General features: G+C 44.7%; 1 protein-coding gene across 2 annotated transcripts in view; it reads left to right on the top strand.

Moving 5' to 3' along the window:
- Positions 1–18367, top strand: part of SLC23A1 (solute carrier family 23 member 1) — a 1686654-nt gene that overhangs the window by 920511 nt on the left and 747776 nt on the right. For both annotated transcript variants that reach the window (XM_073620757.1, XM_073620758.1), the window contains exon 9: positions 690–831. In XM_073620757.1, coding sequence (XP_073476858.1) covers positions 690–831 — 142 coding nt within the window. The remainder of the gene's footprint in view (positions 1–689; positions 832–18367) is intronic.

The raw sequence follows: 18367 nt of genomic DNA, 5'->3' as shown, positions 1-18367 counted from the left end.
ATCAGCACAGAGCCAATCAGCACTTTCCAGACAGAGGGTTTAGGGGTCCTGCATCCTGATAGGACAGCCAGTGCAGTATGAAAACTCCTCCTACAAGCTTTAACCAGGCACTGATAGAATTCACAAGACTGCTATATACTGCTGATGAGAAAAAGTATTTAGCAGTTTATATTTACTAAAGAGATTGCATTTCCATGTTCTGTGTACTGTGGGAGACCAGGTGTAGTGAATGCAGGGTCCTGGGTTTAGCAACACTTTAAGTAAAGTATGAAGACTAAAGTATACTGACAATGTCAAATATGGTGACATCCTGAATTGCAGCTTTGAACTGAGCTGGAAAAAATAATAAATAGATAAATTTGAGTTAAACCAAAAAGACAAAAATACATGCATCATCAGAACGCTAAACCTGCAGGTGATCCAGAGAAAGGAAAATACACTATAATGCATGGTTCACTTCCTTCAACAAGGGGAAAAGCAAATTTCCTGCACCTCTAAAGTAATTGATTACACCTAGACTCTACAATGTTATTTCTTATAAATATCAATTGCCAGCTATTAATATTCCACACATTTAAAAATCTTTCCAGTTATCCACTGTGATGGAATGACAGAAATCTACTATAACTGTTTTGTACACGCTTTTTTATCTGATAGCAATATAAAATCCGTATTACTTTATTTTTCAGATTATCATGGCTATTATGCTTGTGTGGCTGCTCTGCTATATTCTGACATTGACTGATGTGTTTCCATCAGGAAGTAAAGCAAGAACTGATGCAAGAGGTGAAATAATGTCCAGCTCTCCATGGTTCCGTTTCCCATATCCTTGTAGGTATTTTTTCTAATTGATGGTTTCCATAGTTGTCAACACAAATTAACCACTTAACCTCCAGAAGTTTTTACCCCCTTCATGACCAGAGAATTTTTTGCTATTCAGCAGTGTGCTACTTTAACTGGCAATTGGGCGGTCATACAACACTGTACGCAAGTACATTTTTAGCATTTCTGTTTTTTTTTTATTTTTTAATATATAAACGAAAAAAAGACTAAACATTTTGAAAAAAAAAAAAAAAACAACATTTTCTACTTCTTGTAGAAATAAAAAAAATTTTAAAAATCTAATTTCTTCAGAAATTTAGCCCAAAATGTATTCTGCTACATGGTACAATGTAAAATTAAGGGTGCTCTGGACAAAAGGACTAAGCAGGCAATGTTTATATAAGACCAGGGGTCTGGTGGTGGTAATAGTGATTCTTCAACACTAAGGGCAGCAGCTTTGAAAGTGGAAGCAAACTCTAAAAAACACAAGCAGAAAAAAGGCACCTCTAAGTGCAGAAGATTAAAATATTTAATATCCCCAGCGGCATTAAAAACACTTACAAGATCAGAAAGTAAAATAAGCATAACATCGTTGATGGTCAGCGCGATCCAGCATCAGGAGGGTCTGCAGCTTGTTGTAATACTCCCAGGGCTGTGGGTAACCTACTAGGTTGAAAAAGGAACCAATAGCAGTTCCGAAACGCATCCCTTTTTGATGACTACATCCGTTCCACGCTGGTTGCTGTCCCTCACCGCCAACGTCACTTCCGGGATCTTCGTTTTCCCTAGACTCGGATCGTGTGACCTCCACCGGTATCTCCAGGATCTTCCAACATCTGCTGGCAACTTCATTGGAGTCCCTGCCGCTACTTACCCACAGTCCTGGGAGTCTTACAACAAGCTGCGGAACCTCCTGATGCTGGATCCCTCTTACCATCAATGATGTTATGCTTATTTTACTTTCTGATCTTGTAAGTGTTTTTAATCCCGCTGGGGATATTAAATATTTTTAAACTTCTGCACTTAGAGGCGCCTTTTTTTCTGCTTGTATTCTGCTACATGTCTTTGATAAAAAAAAATCCCAATAAGTGCATATTAATTGGTTTGTGTGAAAGTTTTAGCATCTACAAACTATGGTATACAGTGCATCCGGAAAGTATTCACAGCGCTTCACTTTTTCCACATTTTGTTACAGCCTTATTCCAAAATGTATTAAATTCATTATTTTGCCCAAAATTCTACAAACAATACCCCATAATTACAACATGAAAGAAAAATAAAAATGTAAAAATCCCATGTACAGTATCTCACGAAAGTGAGTACACCCCTCACATTTCTGTAAATATTTTATTCTATCTTTCCATGTGACAACACTGAAGAAATGACACTTTGCTACAATGTAAAGTAGTGAGTGTACAGCTTGTATAACAGTGTAAATTTGCTGTCCCCTCAAAATAACTCAACACACAGCCATTAATGTCTAAACCGCTGCCAACAAAAGTGAGCACACCCCTAAGTGAAAATGTCCAAATTGGGTCCAAAGTGTCAATATTTTGTGTGGCCACCATTATTTTCCAGCACTGCCTTAACCCTCTTGGGCGTGGAGTTCACCAGAGCTTCACAGGTTGCCACTGGAGTCCTCTTCCACTCCTCCATGATGACATCACGGAGCTGGTGGATGTTAGAGACCTTGCGCTCCTCCACCTTCCGTTTGAGGATGCCCCACAGATGCTCAATAGGGTTAAGGTCTGGAGATATGCTTGGCCAGTCCATCACCTTTACCCTCAGCTTCTTTAGCAAGGCAGTAATCGTCTTGGAGGTATGTTTGGGGTCGATATCATGTTGGAATACTGCCCTGTGGCCCAATCTCCGAAGGGAGGGGATCATGCTCTACTTCAGTATGTCACAGTACATGTTGGCATTCATGATTCCCTCAATGAACTGTAGCTCCCCAGTGTCGGCAGCACTCATGCAACTCCAGACCATAACACTCCCACCACCATGCTTTACTATAGGCAAGACACACTTGTCTTTGTACTCCTCACCTGGTTGCCGCCACACACGCTTGACTCCATCTGAACCAAATAAGTTTATCTTGGTCTCATCAGACCATAGGATATGGTTCCAGTAATCCATGTCCTTAGTCTGCTTGTCTTCAGCAAACTGTTTGCGGGATTTCTTGTGCATCATCTTTAGAAGAGGCTTCCTTCTGGGATGACAGCCATGCAGACCAATCTGATGCAGTGTGCGGCGTATGGTCTGAGCACTTACAGGCTAACCCCCTACCCCTTCAACCTCTGCAGCAATGCTGGCAGCACTCAAACGTCTATTTCCCAAAGATAACCTCTGGATATGACGCTGCGCACGTGCACTCAACTTCTTTGGTCGAGCATGGCAAGGCCTGTTCTGAGTGGAACCTGTCGTGTTAAACTGCTATATGGTTTTGGCCACTGTGCTGTAGCTTAGTTTTAGGGTCTTGGCAATCTTCTTATAGCCAAGGCCATCTTCATGTAGAGCAACAATTCTTTTTTTTCAGATCCTCAGAGAGTTCTTTGCCATGAGGTGCCATGTTGAACTTCCAGTGACCAGTATGAGAGAGTGGGAGTGATAACACCAAATTTAACACACCTGCTCCCCATTCACACCTGAGACCTTGTAACACTAACGAGTTACATGACATCGGGGAGGGAAAATGGCTAATTGGGCTCAGTTTGGACATTTTCACTTAGGGGTGTACTCACTTTTGTTGCCAGCGGTTTAGACATTAATGGTTGTGTGTTGAGTTATTTTGAGGGGAAAGCACATTTACACTGTTATACAAGCTGTACACTCACTACTTTACATTGTAGCAAAGTGTAATTTCTTCAGTGTTGTCACATGAAAAGATATAATAAAATATTTACAAAACTTTTTTTGTGAGATACTGTACATAAGTATTCACAGCCTTTGCTTAATACTTTGTTGAAGCACCTTTGGCACCAATTACAGCCTCAAGTCTTTTGGAGTATAATGCTACAAGCTTGGCACATCTACTTTTGGGCAGTTTCTCCCATTCTTCTCTGCAGGACCTCTTAAGCGCCATCAGATAGGATGGGAAACATCAGTGTACAGCCATTTTCAGATCTCCTCAGAGTTGTTCAATCGGTTTCAAGTCTGGGCTCTGGCTGGGCCACTCAAGAACATTCACAGAGTTGTCAATTAGCCACTCCTTTGTATTTTGGCTGTGTGCTTAGGGTCGTTGTCCTGTTGAAAATAGGATTTTTACATCATACTTGTAAAATCCTTTTCTTTGAGTGCATCATGGGCCACAGAGTGAGGCTATTATTCCTTACTTACTGGGTTATACTTCATCTCCAGGTGAATGGACACTGGTAGACCAAAGGTCTTTAGACAGGAAGTGATCCCCTATATAACCCCTGCCATACAGCAAGTACTTAATCCTCAAAAAGAGGGGAGGAACCTCTGTGTCCCATGATGTACTCAAAGAAAAGGATTTTACAGGTAAGTAAGTATGACAAAAAAATCCTATTTTCTTTATCATACATCACGTCACACAGACTGAGGCTATTATTCCTTACTTACTGTGACATCCCAGAGCAATAGCCTTGAGGGGAGGGAGACAACCTGCCAAAACAATAGCCATCAGACCTATATGGCAGCCTGCTGTACACTGTGGCCGAAAACCAAATCCTCAGCTGCTCGAACATCCACATGCAAAAATTTTGTGAACGTATGCACTGAACACCAGGTAGCAGCCTTAGAAAAAAGTGCGTGGCCTCACATAACGATGTGAAAGATATCAAAATTGATCAAATGTACCATCATCCGAATTTAAATGGAATAGAATTTTGGGAGTAAGGGCCCCAACCCCAAACTCACCAGGGAAGATGCAAGCGGACTAGCTCGCTACATATAAAAGGAGATATACAGTGATAGGCAAGAGATAAAGATATAAAAGTAACAAAATTTATTGATACAACAAGCAAAAACACTACAAAATATGCTAAAAAATATGCACAGATGACATGGAGTTTCGACTAGTTTTGCGGAATGACCGTTTCATCAGGAACTATATCTGTGAATGAAATATAATACTTTAGATAGATAGATAGATAGATAGATAGATAGATAGATAGATAGATAGATAGATAGATAGATAGATAGATAGATAGAATGAACATATATTCATGTAGGAGGTATACAAGAACATATAATAGGGGGAGGATGGAAAAAAGTTAAACTATTCTATAGGACTGCTTACCCATGCTGCGGTGCATGCAAGGCATAGGACATCCCAGCAAAGCCTCCCACGGCGATTGGGGAGGACATATATGAGAAGTCACCAGGAACCTAACATCTGGATGAAGTAATATAATGTAAAATGATGTCCATGGTCAAGAAGGTGAAGACAAGTATGTGGGACACCAGTGAAGGGTGAATAAGGAAAAATAAATTGTGATGAGGGAACAAGATCAGAAGAGAGAAGGGTGGACAAAGGTAGATCCTCATACCAGGAGAAAGGTCATAGAAAATGGCAATAAGGTGGGAAAATGCAAGAGTGATTGTGCACAACACAGAATGTGGGAACAAAAGAAATATATATATAATTGTGATGAAAAGTGTAACCGATCACAGAAAGACCACAGAGTGAAGCCAAAGGTGCACCAAAACAGCAAGCAATTAGAACTAAAATAGGTATGTACCTGGACCAGATGAGTATAGGTATGAAAGGGGCCCGGAGGTAAATTTCTGCTAAATTAGACAGTGAATAAGTATGGATCAAGAGGGTCCGGTCAGCAAGGTACTCATTCCACAAATTATGTACCTTTTTAAATGCCGAGGTATTTAGAGACCAGATCCGATATCTATGAAATTAATGGTAAAAATAGTAAAATACATATTGAAGTAACGATGCCTACCCGCCTGCACTCAAGATTGGAGCGGGTGCGGTCTGCAGATAAACGAGGGTAAGTAAGGTAGGTAAACTTACTTTAAGAGACACTAATCAGGGGTTAGGATGGGTCCAAGGCTGGCCAGTGAAATCTGCGGGCTGAACCCGCAGTATATGTGTCCTCCAACCGCGTGACGTCACGGCAGCTCCAGCATCGGCGTGCAGCGGCGCCACGGGGTCAAGGGTCCCGCAGGGTGTGCGTGCGGTGTAATCGTGCACGCCTGCACACAACGCCTCGAGAAGCCAGTGGGCATGTAGGGCCCACGCGGACAGCGCAAGCACCCCAGTACCCTCCGGCGAAACCCCCCGCCAGTGCGCGTGCGCTAATAGATCGCGTACACGCCTGCGCAGAGGCCAGAAAGGGACCCAAACTGAGGCATGTACAAGCGACCAGTGGGACCATCCCGAAGGAGAGGGGGAGGTCCGTCCGGTTGCCAGGAAGCCTACCAATCGCCGCGTAGAGACAGAACCGGGAGGCTACAGTCACCCGCAGCCACCTAAACAGCCGGGGCGAAACCAAAACAGACTAATGCCCTGTACACATGGTCGAACATTGATCGGACATTCCGACAACAAAATCCATGGATTTTTTCCGACGGATGTTGGCTCAAACTTGTCTTGCATACACATGGTCACACAAAGTTGTCGGAAAATCCGGCCGTTCTGAACGCGGTGATGTAAAACACGTACGTCGGGACTATAAACGGGGCAGTAGCCAATAGCTCTTAATTTATTCTGAGCATGCGTGCCACTTTGTGCGTTGGATTTGTGTACACACGATCGGAATTTCCTACAATGGATTTTGTTTTCGGAAAATTTTATAGCAAGCTCTCAAACTTTGTGTGTCGGAAATTCCGATGGGAAATGTGTGATGGAGCCTACACATGGTCGGAATTTCCGACAAGTTCCTATCACACATTTTCCGTTGGAAAATCCGACCGTGTGTACAGGGCATTAGTGATAATGTTGTATAACACAAATACAATGAAATATAAAACACAAGTAAAATGTAAGAAACACAGCATAGGTGTGAACACATCAAAGGACATAGTCACAAGCAGTTTATGATAATGGTAAAGGAATTTGTGCATAAATAAGAGGATTAAATACCTCAATGGAAGGCCTATAAGTAAAACAAACATGAGTGGGAGTTATACATAGGTCAATAATAGCATACAGGGCAATATACAGAATAAACCGGAACCAATTAGCAACAGCACTGCCAGGTGACAATAGAGGAGTATCAAAAGACAGAGAGTCAGCCGGCCATAAATTAGAGAAAGGATTTGAATGAATTAACTTCATTCAGGCCCAGTGGAATGGTGGCATTAAGCCTTTCTATCCAGAGGGCTTCTCTTTGTAATAGCGTTTTGTCGCGGTCACCTCCCCTGACATCAGGGGGTACCACTTCTAAAGCAAGAAATTCAACAGCTTTGGGATTATATTTGTGATACAGGCCTATATGGCATCCAACAGTAGTAAGTTTGCCGTTGGTGGAGTAGTACACATGGTCGCCTACTCTCTGTCTGAACTCCCTAATTGTTTTACCTACATAGAACGCTTTGTATGTACAAAGCATAAGGTAAATAATCCCAGTGGTGCCACACTGGGCTGACATGTGTGGGGTGAAAATTTCACCGTTAGGAAGCTCAAAGGAGGAACATGAAAGTATCCAAGGGCATAGGGGACATTGGCCACAAGGAGAGGTACCGAAAGATTGGGGGGACCACTGGTATCGGGTTTATAGTGGCTGCTAGTTAGATGGTCTCTGAGAGATTTAGCTCTTCGGAAAACTAATTCAGGTGTCTCACATATAGGATGTTTAAGGATGTGATGATCAGTGAGGAGATGCCAGTGTTTTGAAATGATCTTCCTAAGTTGCTCATGATGTGCTGCGTAATAATTTTAACTGTGTTGATATTAGAGTTACGTGAGGAGGGATAAAGCAAAGAGGTTCTAGTGTGGCCACATGCCTTGTTAAAGGCCTTTCTAAGGTTAGTCAGAGAGTAACCCCTCAATAGAAGCCGTTTACGTAGGGCAGCTGATTGTATGTAGAAATCTTCATCGGGTACGCAGTTACGGTGCAGTCGCAAATACTATGGAAAACTGCGCACGAGAGGTTTTGGATGGGCACTAGTGGCGTGCAACAAACTGTTGCCAGCTGTAGATTTGCGATATAAATTAGTCCCCAATGTCCCATTGGGGTTCTTGACAATCAATAGATCAAGGAATGGGATCTGTGTATTGTCCGAACTCACCGTGAAGCGTAGGTTCATGGTGTTGATATTAATGGCATCAATAAATTTGTTCAGTGAGGATAGTGAGTCGGTCCAGACCACGAACAAATCATCAAAGAATCTGAACCAGCAGAGTATCGACTCTAAAAAAGTTAAAAATTGGTCATCAGAAAAGATGTATCTCTCCCAGTCTCCGAGGAACAAGTTTGCGTATGATGGGGCACATGATGTGCCCATTGCTACGCCTTGAGTTTGTAAGTAATGTTGGTCTTCGAATATAAAAAAAATTATAGAATAAACGTTAGCAATTGTAAGATGAACTCATTAAGAGGTCAAGATGTATGTTCTTGTTCCATGAGGAATGATCTGGCCGTCGCGACTCCCTACAAGAGCTCTCCATAAAGGCCGCTGGGTGAATGCCAGGCTCCACCCCTCGCTGACGAAGTCCAATAGGTCGTAACGCCGTGTACGGGAGGAGGAGCTACATTGCGGACGTCACCCGCTGCCGGACTGTGTGTGTCGGTACTGCATTGTACTGCAGTCCGACTTTTTAAACTTGATACCTATAGCGCTGATGAGCGCCTGTTTTTTTATATTATTTGATTGAACTCTTATCATTAAATGGATTACTCTTAGAGTCTCTTCATATTTTTTATCCACATTTGGAGCGGTCTTTATCGGGATTTGGAATTTCACATCCCTGGGGTTTTCTGTGTTGGATGGCTGGCTCATCCCTTTGGATATTTGGATCCTTCAACTACAGTGTTCATCTTCAGTGACATCTCCAAGGAGTAACATCATCCCTCAGGGGATACACGTGTGTTTGACCCCTGCTGTGCAGAGGTCCACTTCCTTTTGTAAGCGCAATTAGGATACTGCTTGCAAGATTGTTTTCTTTGTCGCTGGATATTATTAGTGGACTGGCCCAGATTGAATATAGGGGAATTTATTTGATTTTATATTGCGCTGCACTTATCCCCCTTTTTTCAGTTGATTTTTCAGGCATATGTGATTACCTGTAGTGTTCAGCTTGCAATTGAGGGATTGGTTATAATTGTTTACGCTGATTGTTATTTGTATATTTTCGCAATTTCAGTGATGTCTATAGGATCAAGGGGGCAAAACCCTAAACCAAGGTGTAAAATTGATTTTTCATCTAGGGAGAGAGGACATGAGGCCAGATTTATCACATTCAATTGTGATGAGTGGGAGTGCTGGGTAGGGGTGTAGATGGAGGTTTCCGGACAAACATGTCTATTTAGGTTTGTTGATGTTTTCTCAAGTCCATTGAGGTTGGATCTATAAAATCACTATCAGAGGGTGATTTTCTAGAGTTACCGGAAATTGTCTCAAGGACCTTGGGAATGATGTTGTATAGTGTAGAGGGGCCAGCACCGCCCACCAATTGAGATGGTGGCGGGGATGGACCCTCTGGTAAGTGCACCGATTTGTGCTTGGAAGAGGTTCTTTTACCTTTGCTAGGTTCTGCAGGGGAGGTGCCGCCGCTGTGACGAGATCGCTTACGTATGGAGTTGGAAATAAAGGAACCTCTAGAACGAGGACCTGTAGGGTGAGAAATAGATGATGAAAGGGAGGAGTCAGATTCTAATTGTTCAACAGTTACATAGAGATATATCACGCTGGACCGCTTTTCTGCCTTTCATTCTGCCAGACCATTTATATGTGAACCCCTCAGAAAAGGCTTATTTGTCTTTGACAAATTTAGTCTGTTTGTTCTTGATAATTACTTTAGTCAGCTCTTCTAGGCACTCCCTAACCTCCCTCCAATGATTGGAGAAGGATGGGGCATCCAGGAGGTGCTGATAGTGTGTATTAAGTTTGTCAATCTCGCTGTCTAGTGAGGTCAAATCAGATTCATATTGGATGATCAATGTTCTCATAAGTTCCAAACTGCAATGAGTTAATATTTTCTCCCAAGAAGATTTAATGGAGGGGGAGGGGTCCTTGACGGTGGGAAAAACCTGAATTCTTAATCCCAAGGGGCATACTCCTTCCTTGATGTATTGTTTAAAATACTCAGTATGCCAATGTTGGTGTGATTTGCCTTTGAGAAGATTGAACATACGGTCAAGGAAGGTTTTGATTTCTTCATCAGATCTGGTACTATTAGTAAGGCAGGCAGTTTGAATTTGAGTCATAAAGCCCGACCAGGCCGTGCCCAAAACATCCATGTTATATTGTTTACTTTAAGGCCTAGATATTAAAAATCAACAATTTAATGTAGACTTAAATTACAATAACATACAAGAAGTAACACAGAAAGTTAGATAGAGAGGCCCTCCCCAGACTCAAAGGGGTGGGGAGTTGAGAGGGGTTGCGAGTGGCTGCTGGACCGAGCCAGCCAGGGGTGCAACAGGGGGAGACAAGGCTCCAATCGCAGTGCCATTACAAGGGGCCCACGAGCGGCACACAAAGTGTGTTATCCACCTAAATGATATAGAAAAAGTGCGTGGCCTCACATAACGATGTCAAAGATATCAAAATTGATAAAATGTACCATCATCCGAATTTAAATGGAATAGAAGTTTGGGAGTAAGGGCTGTTCTGTGCACCAGATGTCTTGCTGATTATTTGTACCTTATTTGTGCCTGTGTTGTTAAATTTACATGCAAAATGTGTAATTTACTTAAGACAATCATATGTGGTGTGCAGGCTCCATCTAGCGTTCCTTTTTGGTATTGCTGCAGTTCTGTTTATTTGTTGTATTGTATGTGTAATTAAGGAAGTTGTCAGCAAGCAGGGAATTCTGGGTAGAATCTTAACAGGAAGTGAACCAGCCACCATTCTTTTCAACACATTGCAGGAAGCAAGACATGTCTTTGTCAATCTATTGTCATCACCCCTTAGAGAACTTAAAAAGTAAGTTTTTATTATCTCATCTTGTACTGTATATCGTTGTTTATACAATGTATGCTGTATTGTATGCAATATTATACTTATTGAGGTCTATTTCTGTTATTTTGTAGCTTCACCTGGCTTGTTCTAATAAAACTGAGATCAAAGAAATATGAGAAATATGGTATCTGAAGTTATTAGGATAAGAAGGTTTAGGTATCTGTCCCAGAGACAGAACAAGGGCCCCAACCCCAAACTCACCAGGGAAGATGCAAGCAGACTATCTCGGTACATATAAAAGGAGATATACAGTGATAGGCAAGAGATAAATATATAAAAGTAACAAAATGTATTCATACAGCAAGCAAAAACAATACAAAATATACTAAAAAATATGCACAGATGACATGGAGTTTCGACTAGTTTCGCGGAATGACCACTTCATCAGGAACTATATCTGTGAATGAAATATAATACGATAGAATGAACATATATTCATGTAGGAGGTATACAAGAACATATAATAGGGGGAAGATGGAAAAAAGTTATAAACAATTCTATAGGGCTGCTTACCCAGGCTGCGGTGCATGCAAGGCATAGGACATCCCGGCAAAGCTTCCCGCTGCGATTGGGGAGGACATATATGAGAAATTACCAGAAACCTAACATCTGGATGAAGTAATATAATGTAAAATGATGTCCATGGTCAAGAAGGTGAAGACAAGTATGTGGGACACCAGTGAAGGGTTAATAAGGAAAAATAAATTGTGACGAGGGAACAAGATTAGAAGAGAGAAGGGTGAACAAAGATAGATCCTCATACCAGGAGAGAGGTCATAGAAAATGGCAATAAGGTGGGAAAATGCAAGAGTGATTGTGCACAACACAGCATGTGGGAACAAAAGAAATATATATATAATTGTGATGAAAAGTGTAACCGACCACAGAAAGACCGCAGAGTGAAGTCAAAGGTGCACCAAAACAGCAAGCAATTAGAACTAAAATAGGTATGTACCTGGACCAGATGAGTATAGGTATGAAAGGGGCCCGGTGGTAAATTTCTGCTAAATTAGACAGTGGATAGGTATGGATCAAGAGGGTCAGGTCAGCAAGGTACTCATTCCACAAATGATGTACCTTTTTAAATGCTGAGGTATTTAGAGACCAGATCCGATATCTATGAAATTAATGGTAAAAATAGTAAAATATATATTGAAGTAAGGATGCCTACACGTTCGCACTCAAGATTGGAGCGAGTGCGGTCTGCAGATAAACGAGGGTAAGTAAGGTAGATAAACTTACTTTAAGAGATACTAATCAAGGGTTCGTCCGGGTCCCAGGCTGGCCAGTGAAATCTGCAGGCTGAACCCGCAGTATATGTGTCCTCCAACCGCGTGACGTCACGGCAGCTCCAGTGTCGGCGTGCAGCGGTGCCACGGGGTCAAGGGCACAACACCTCGAGAAGCCAGTGGGCATGTAAGGCCCGCACAGACAGCGCGAGCATCCCAGTACCCTCCGGTGAAGCCCCAGCAGTGTGCGTGCATGAAGAGATCGTGGACCCGCCTGCGCAGAGGCCAGAAAGGTCCCGGGAGGGACCCAAATTGAGGCATGTACAAGCGACCAGTGGGACCATCCTGAAGGGGAGGGGGAGGTCCGTCTGGTTGCCAGGGAGCCTACCATTCACCGCGTAGAGACAGAACTGGGAGGCCACAGTCACCCACAGCCACCTAAACAGCCGGGGGTGTGAACACATCAAAGGACATAGTCACAAACCGTTTATGATAATGGTAAAGGGATTTGTACATAAATAAGAGAATTAAATACCTCAATGGAAGGCCTATAAGTAAAACAAACATGAATGAGAGTTATACATAGGTCAATAATAGCATACAGGGCAATATACAGAATAAACCGGAACCAATTAGCAACAGCACTGCCAGGTGACAATAGAGGAGTATCAATACACTGTGGTCGAAAGCCAAATCCTCGGCTGCTCGAACATCCACACATATGAACGTATGCACTGAACATCAGGTAGCAGCCTTACAAATATGAGCCACAGATACCTGATGGCGAAAAGCCCAGGAGGTTCCTACACCCCTGGTAGAATGCGCTCTCACCCTAAAGGGAGGAGCCCTACATTTCAGACCATAGAATAAATGACCAACTGGCGGACCCAATTGGCAATGGAAGCTTTGGAAGCTGCCTGCCCCTTCTTGGGTCCTTCTGGTAAAACAAAAAAGGAGTCAGATCCTTGGATCTCCGCAGATCTATACAAAAAAACTCTGCTCGCACTACATCCAAGGAGTGCAGTCATTTCTCTTCTGCCAAACGAGGCTGAGAGAACAAAGAAGGCAAATAACGTCCTGATTCAAGTGAAAGGATGACACCACCTTAGGCAAGAAGGATGGAACAGGTCGTAATATGACCCTGTTGTAGTGAAGGATCAAGTGTGGTTCCCTGCACGCCAACTCTGACACGCTTCTAGCCGAGGTGATGGCCATAAGGAAGGCTAGCTTGCGTGACAGCAAGACTAATGGAATTTCCTTGATAGGCTCAAACGGTTGTTTCTGTAACACAGATAGTACTAGATTTAAGTCCCAAGGACACATAGGTGACCTAATGGGGGGAAGCAAACAAGTTACCCCCTGCATAAAGATTCAGATCAGTGAATGGGGGCCAAGGGCGCCAGTCTGATTTCCACAGCTGACTGTAGAAAAGAGAGAATTCTCCCAATCGCGTATTTCCGAGGATGCCATTTTCTGGCTTCACACCAAGCAATATAAATCTTCCAGACCTTATAATATATCTTCCTAGTGACCGTTTTTCTGGCATTCACTAGGGTAGACACCACTGGTCTCAAGATGCCACGGTCCTTTAACACCCTGGCTTTAATAGCCATGCCGTCATATTTAGAGACTGTAAATTGGGGTGGAATATAGGACCTTGAGACAGTAGATTGGAAGTGTCCATGGCCTGTCTATTGTCAATCTGACAATCTGCCTTCCAGTTCTCTACTCCCGGTATATGGACCGCCGATAGAACTGGCACATGTCCCTCTGCCCAGGTTAATATGTGCTTCACCTTCTCCTGAGTTGAACGGCTCCTGGTACCACCCTGGTGGTTGTATTAGGCCACCGCAGTGGCATTGTCGGACTGAACCCTGATGAGGCAGTCCTGAAGCTCCACCGTCCAGGACCGTAGGGCCACACGTACCGCCCGTAACTCCAGGATGTTGATGGGCAGGCTCTGCTCTACCCTTGACTAGAGATGAGCCGAACACCCCCGGTTCGGTTCGCACCAGAACCTGCGAACGAACCGTAAATTCACACGAACGTTAGAACCCCATTGAAGTCTATGGGACTCGAACGTTCGAAATCAAAAGTGCTAATTTTAAAGGCTAATTTGCATGGTATTGTCCTAAAAAGGGTTTGGGGGCCCGGGTCCTGCCCCAGGGGACATGTATCAATGCAAAAAAAAAGTTTGTCTGTGCACCTCTTCAGAAGATTTTACCTCACTTTCTGTCCCAATGACAAATGTTTTTTGACAATTTGGGGTTTTTAGTGAAACAAGGATTGGTGATAAAGCATCAGTGGAAAGGAGAAACGTTTTCCCCATATTAACTCTTACAGGAGAGAATTTCCCTTCCTAGGGGTAGATTTCATCTCACTTCCTGTTGTCTCCTTCCGTTTGCAAGTAGGAGTTGTTTGTAAGTTGGATGTTTGAAAGTAGGGGCCTGCCCTATATACTCTGCAGAAATTGGAGGCTAATGCTGCGTACACACGAGCGGACTTTTCCGTCTGACTTTTTCCCAAAAGCCCGCTGGACCTAGATTTGAAACATGTTTTAAATCTTTCCGGCGGAAAGTCCGCTCGTCTGTGTGCTGGTCCGACGGAAAGCCCGCTCGCCTGTATGCTGGTCCAACGGACCAGATACGATGCAAGGGCAGGGTATTGCATTTCGCGCTCGCTGCAATAGGAAAAACAAATTTTCCTATTGCAGCGAGCGCGGGGCATACCAGGCCCTTAGGTCTGGTATGGGTTATAAAGGGAACCCCCTACACCGAAAAAACGGCGTGGGGTCCCCCCTAAAATCCATACCAGACCCCGATCCGAGCACGCAGCCCGGCCGGTCAGGAAAGGGGGTGGGGACGAGCGAGCGCCCCCCCTCCTGAACCGTACCAGGCCGCACCGGGTGATGTTGACCACGCCCCCTAAAACGTCACAGTCCCAGCATGCCCAGGGACTGTGGCATCATAAGGGGGCGGGGTCTCCGCCTATATAAGTCACAACGGAGCCCTCAGGGAGCAGTCCAGCCGGAGAGAGCGACGTGTCAACATCTGGAGAAGAGAAGAGGGAAGAAGACAAGAAGCCCAGAAGTCCGGACCTCTGCTGGCAAAAGAGCGGCCTGAAGACAGCGGAGGAGCCAGCCGAAGAACTGGAACACCGGGAGAAGAGGCAGGAGGGAGCGGAGAAGAACCAACCGGACGCCGGGAGAAGAGGAACCGGAGGGGCCCCCGAAGCCGGAAGAAGACACCTGAAGCCAGAAGAAGACCCCCGAAGCCGGAGGAAGACCCCCCCAGAGCTGTTTAATAAATTATTTTAAAAACTTGTGTAGTGTGTTTTATAATTGATGCTTTTTCCCTAGGTGAATGGGTAGGGGTACCATGTACCCCATACTCATTCACATAGGGTGGGGGGCCGGGATCTGGGGGCCCTCTTATTATAGGGGGCTCCTGGATTCCGATAAGCCCCCCGCCCGCAGACCCCAACAACCAACGGCCAGGGTTGTCGGGAAGAGGCCCTTGTCCTCATCAACATGGGGACAAGGTGCTTTGGGGTGGGGGGCCCCGCAGGCCCCCCCTCCCCCAAAGCACCCCCCCATGTTGAGGGCATGCGGCCTGGTATGGTTCAGGAGGGGGGGCACTCGCTCGTCCCCACCCTCTTTCCTGACCGGCCGGGCTGCGTGCTCGGTTTGGGGTCTGGTATGGATTTTAGGGGGGACCCCACGCCGTTTTTTCAGTGTAGGGGGTTCCCTTTATAACCCATACCAGACCTAAGGGCCTGGTATGCCCTGCGACAGGGCTCGCAAGGTGTCAATCTCGCCGATAAAAGCGTCAAGATTGACTTCCTTTTCTAGTCCCGTCGTACCTGAGTCACGTTCAAAATTAACGGACTTGTCCATGTGTGGGCAAGTCCGTTCATTCTGAAAGTCCGCCGTAACTCCGGCGAAAGTCCATCGGAAAAATTGGGCCTTTGGTGGTGGTGGTGCTGGTGCCACAACACTGTAAGTCCTCACAGTTACTCTTGGTGGGAGCTGGAACGGGCCTTGCTGTGAAATATTAGATCAAGAATTGTAATTACATGCACCTGTTGAACAGGGGCAGAAAAATTGGGTCTTTGGTGGTGGCGGTGCTGGTGCCACAACACTGTAAGCCCTCACAGTTACTCTTGGTGGGTGCAGAAATGGGCCCTGCTGTGAAATATTAGATCAAGAATTGTAATTACATGTCCCTGTTGAACAGGGGCAGAAAAATTGGGCCTTAGGCACTGGTGCCATAACACTGCAACCCCTCACAGATACTCTAGTTGGAGCGCAGGAATGAGCCCTCCTGCAAAATATTGCATCAAAAATTGTAATTACACGCCCCTGTTAAACAGGGGTTGAAAAATTGGGCCTTAGCCACTGGTGGCGGCGCCCAGAACCAAAAATATTCTTACAAGCTATCAGTGTGATCATTGAGGAGGAAGAGGATAGTCACTCAGCATAACAGGATAGTCACTCAGCATAGGCAGTCTTGAAGGGATCTGTCATTTCAAAAAAAATTATTCGGTTACATCAGCATCAGGTGCTTGGTAGCTGGTGGTGATCCAAGACTGATTCATTTTTATGACCCTGTGATCGGTTACAAAATCTCCAGCAGCACTGAATGTGCGTTCCGAAAGAACGCTGGATGCAGGACAGGCCAGTAGCTCAATTGCATACTGTGCAAGCTCTGGCCAGTGATCCATCCTCAAGACCCAGTAACCCAGAGGATTTTCGGTGGGAAAGGTGTCCAAGTCAATGAGCAGGTTTCCTGCTCATTGTGAGGCTGTAGGAACTTAGACCAAGTGGAACTGGTCTAAGTGGTGAGTTAAAAACCAGAGTTAGAGTGAACAAGTCTTGCTTTTTGTTTGCTGGGTTGCATTTTTGGGGCTTTTCCTTTTAGTTTTTCAATCACCTTTTTCTGTCACTTTTTAAATAGCTTTTTTTTTTCTTCTTTGGTTCCTTCAGGCTATCAATTAAGGGGAGTGGTTGATTGCTTACAGGTGCTTGCAGCCTATATAACTGTGTGTAGGACTCATCTTGAGCCTGCTCATTGTGAGGCTGTAGGAACTTAGACCAAGTGGAATTGGTCTAAGGGTGAGTTAAAAACCAGAGTTTAAAACAGGAGGTTATAACAGGGGTCATAGTACCTGTGTAGTGTGAGTACATGAGTGTTGTCTGAGTAGTGTGTGTGGATCGTTAGTACTTGTGTATTGTGTACTGTATACTTGAGTATTGTGAGTGCACGTAGGTCTGCGACTGTTCTGCGATTGCACGTAGGTCTGTGAGTACCTGTGTATTGTCTTGTTGTCTACCTGTGTACTGTCTTGAGTATTAGTGCCAGGAAGCTAGCTGTTAGGTAATTTGGACAGGGTAAAATCCCCAATCCTCACTAAATTTAATAGGTACGACGCCCAGTGGGTGTGGAGAGGTGACTCTTTTTACATCTTGCTGTATGTATGCGTTCCTTGATCATCCGATTGAGGGCAAATACTGCTGTGCAAAATGTAAGCACATTGTTTTCCTGGAAGCACAGGTTCTGAATCTGGGGAAGCAACTGTCAGCACTGAGAAGTCCCTCCATACTAAAGGAGAGCCAGGAACGTACATGGCAGGTGCCGGCAGGGGCCAGCACAGAGGCGGGTGGAGACAAAGAGGTGCAGGCACTAGCAAAGAGTAGATGGGTGACAGTCAGGAGGGGTAGAGGGGGAAGCGCCAGGGAGGCCGATCCAGGACTGGAGCATCCCAATAAGTACGCTCCATTGAGTGACATTGGTGAAACCAGAGAGGGACCAGCACTGCTGGAGCTGAGGGACTCTCCTAGCTGCCAGGGGAAGAACTCCTCCAGTAAGAGTGGGGGGGGCAGCAAAGGGAAAGGAAAGACAGATTCTGGTGGTAGGGGATTCAATTCTTAGAAGGACAGAGAGGGCAATCTGTAACCAAGACCTGAAGCGCCGAACAGTATGTTGTCTACCGGGCACTCGGGTTCGGCACATCACGGATCTTGTGGACAGATTACTGGGAGGGGCTGGGGAAGACCCGGCTGTCATGGTGCACGTTGACACCAATGACAAAGTCAGAGGCAGATGGAGTGTCCTAAAGATCGATTTTAGGGACTTAGGAGCTAAATTGAGGAAAAGGACCTCCAAGGTAGTATTCTCAGGAATACTACCGGTACATCGAGCCACACCAGAAAA

This window comes from Aquarana catesbeiana, linkage group LG03, assembly GCF_042186555.1.
Source record: "Aquarana catesbeiana isolate 2022-GZ linkage group LG03, ASM4218655v1, whole genome shotgun sequence".
Lineage (NCBI taxonomy): Eukaryota > Metazoa > Chordata > Amphibia > Anura > Ranidae > Aquarana > Aquarana catesbeiana.
This window is presented reverse-complemented; position numbering and strand designations above follow the sequence as displayed.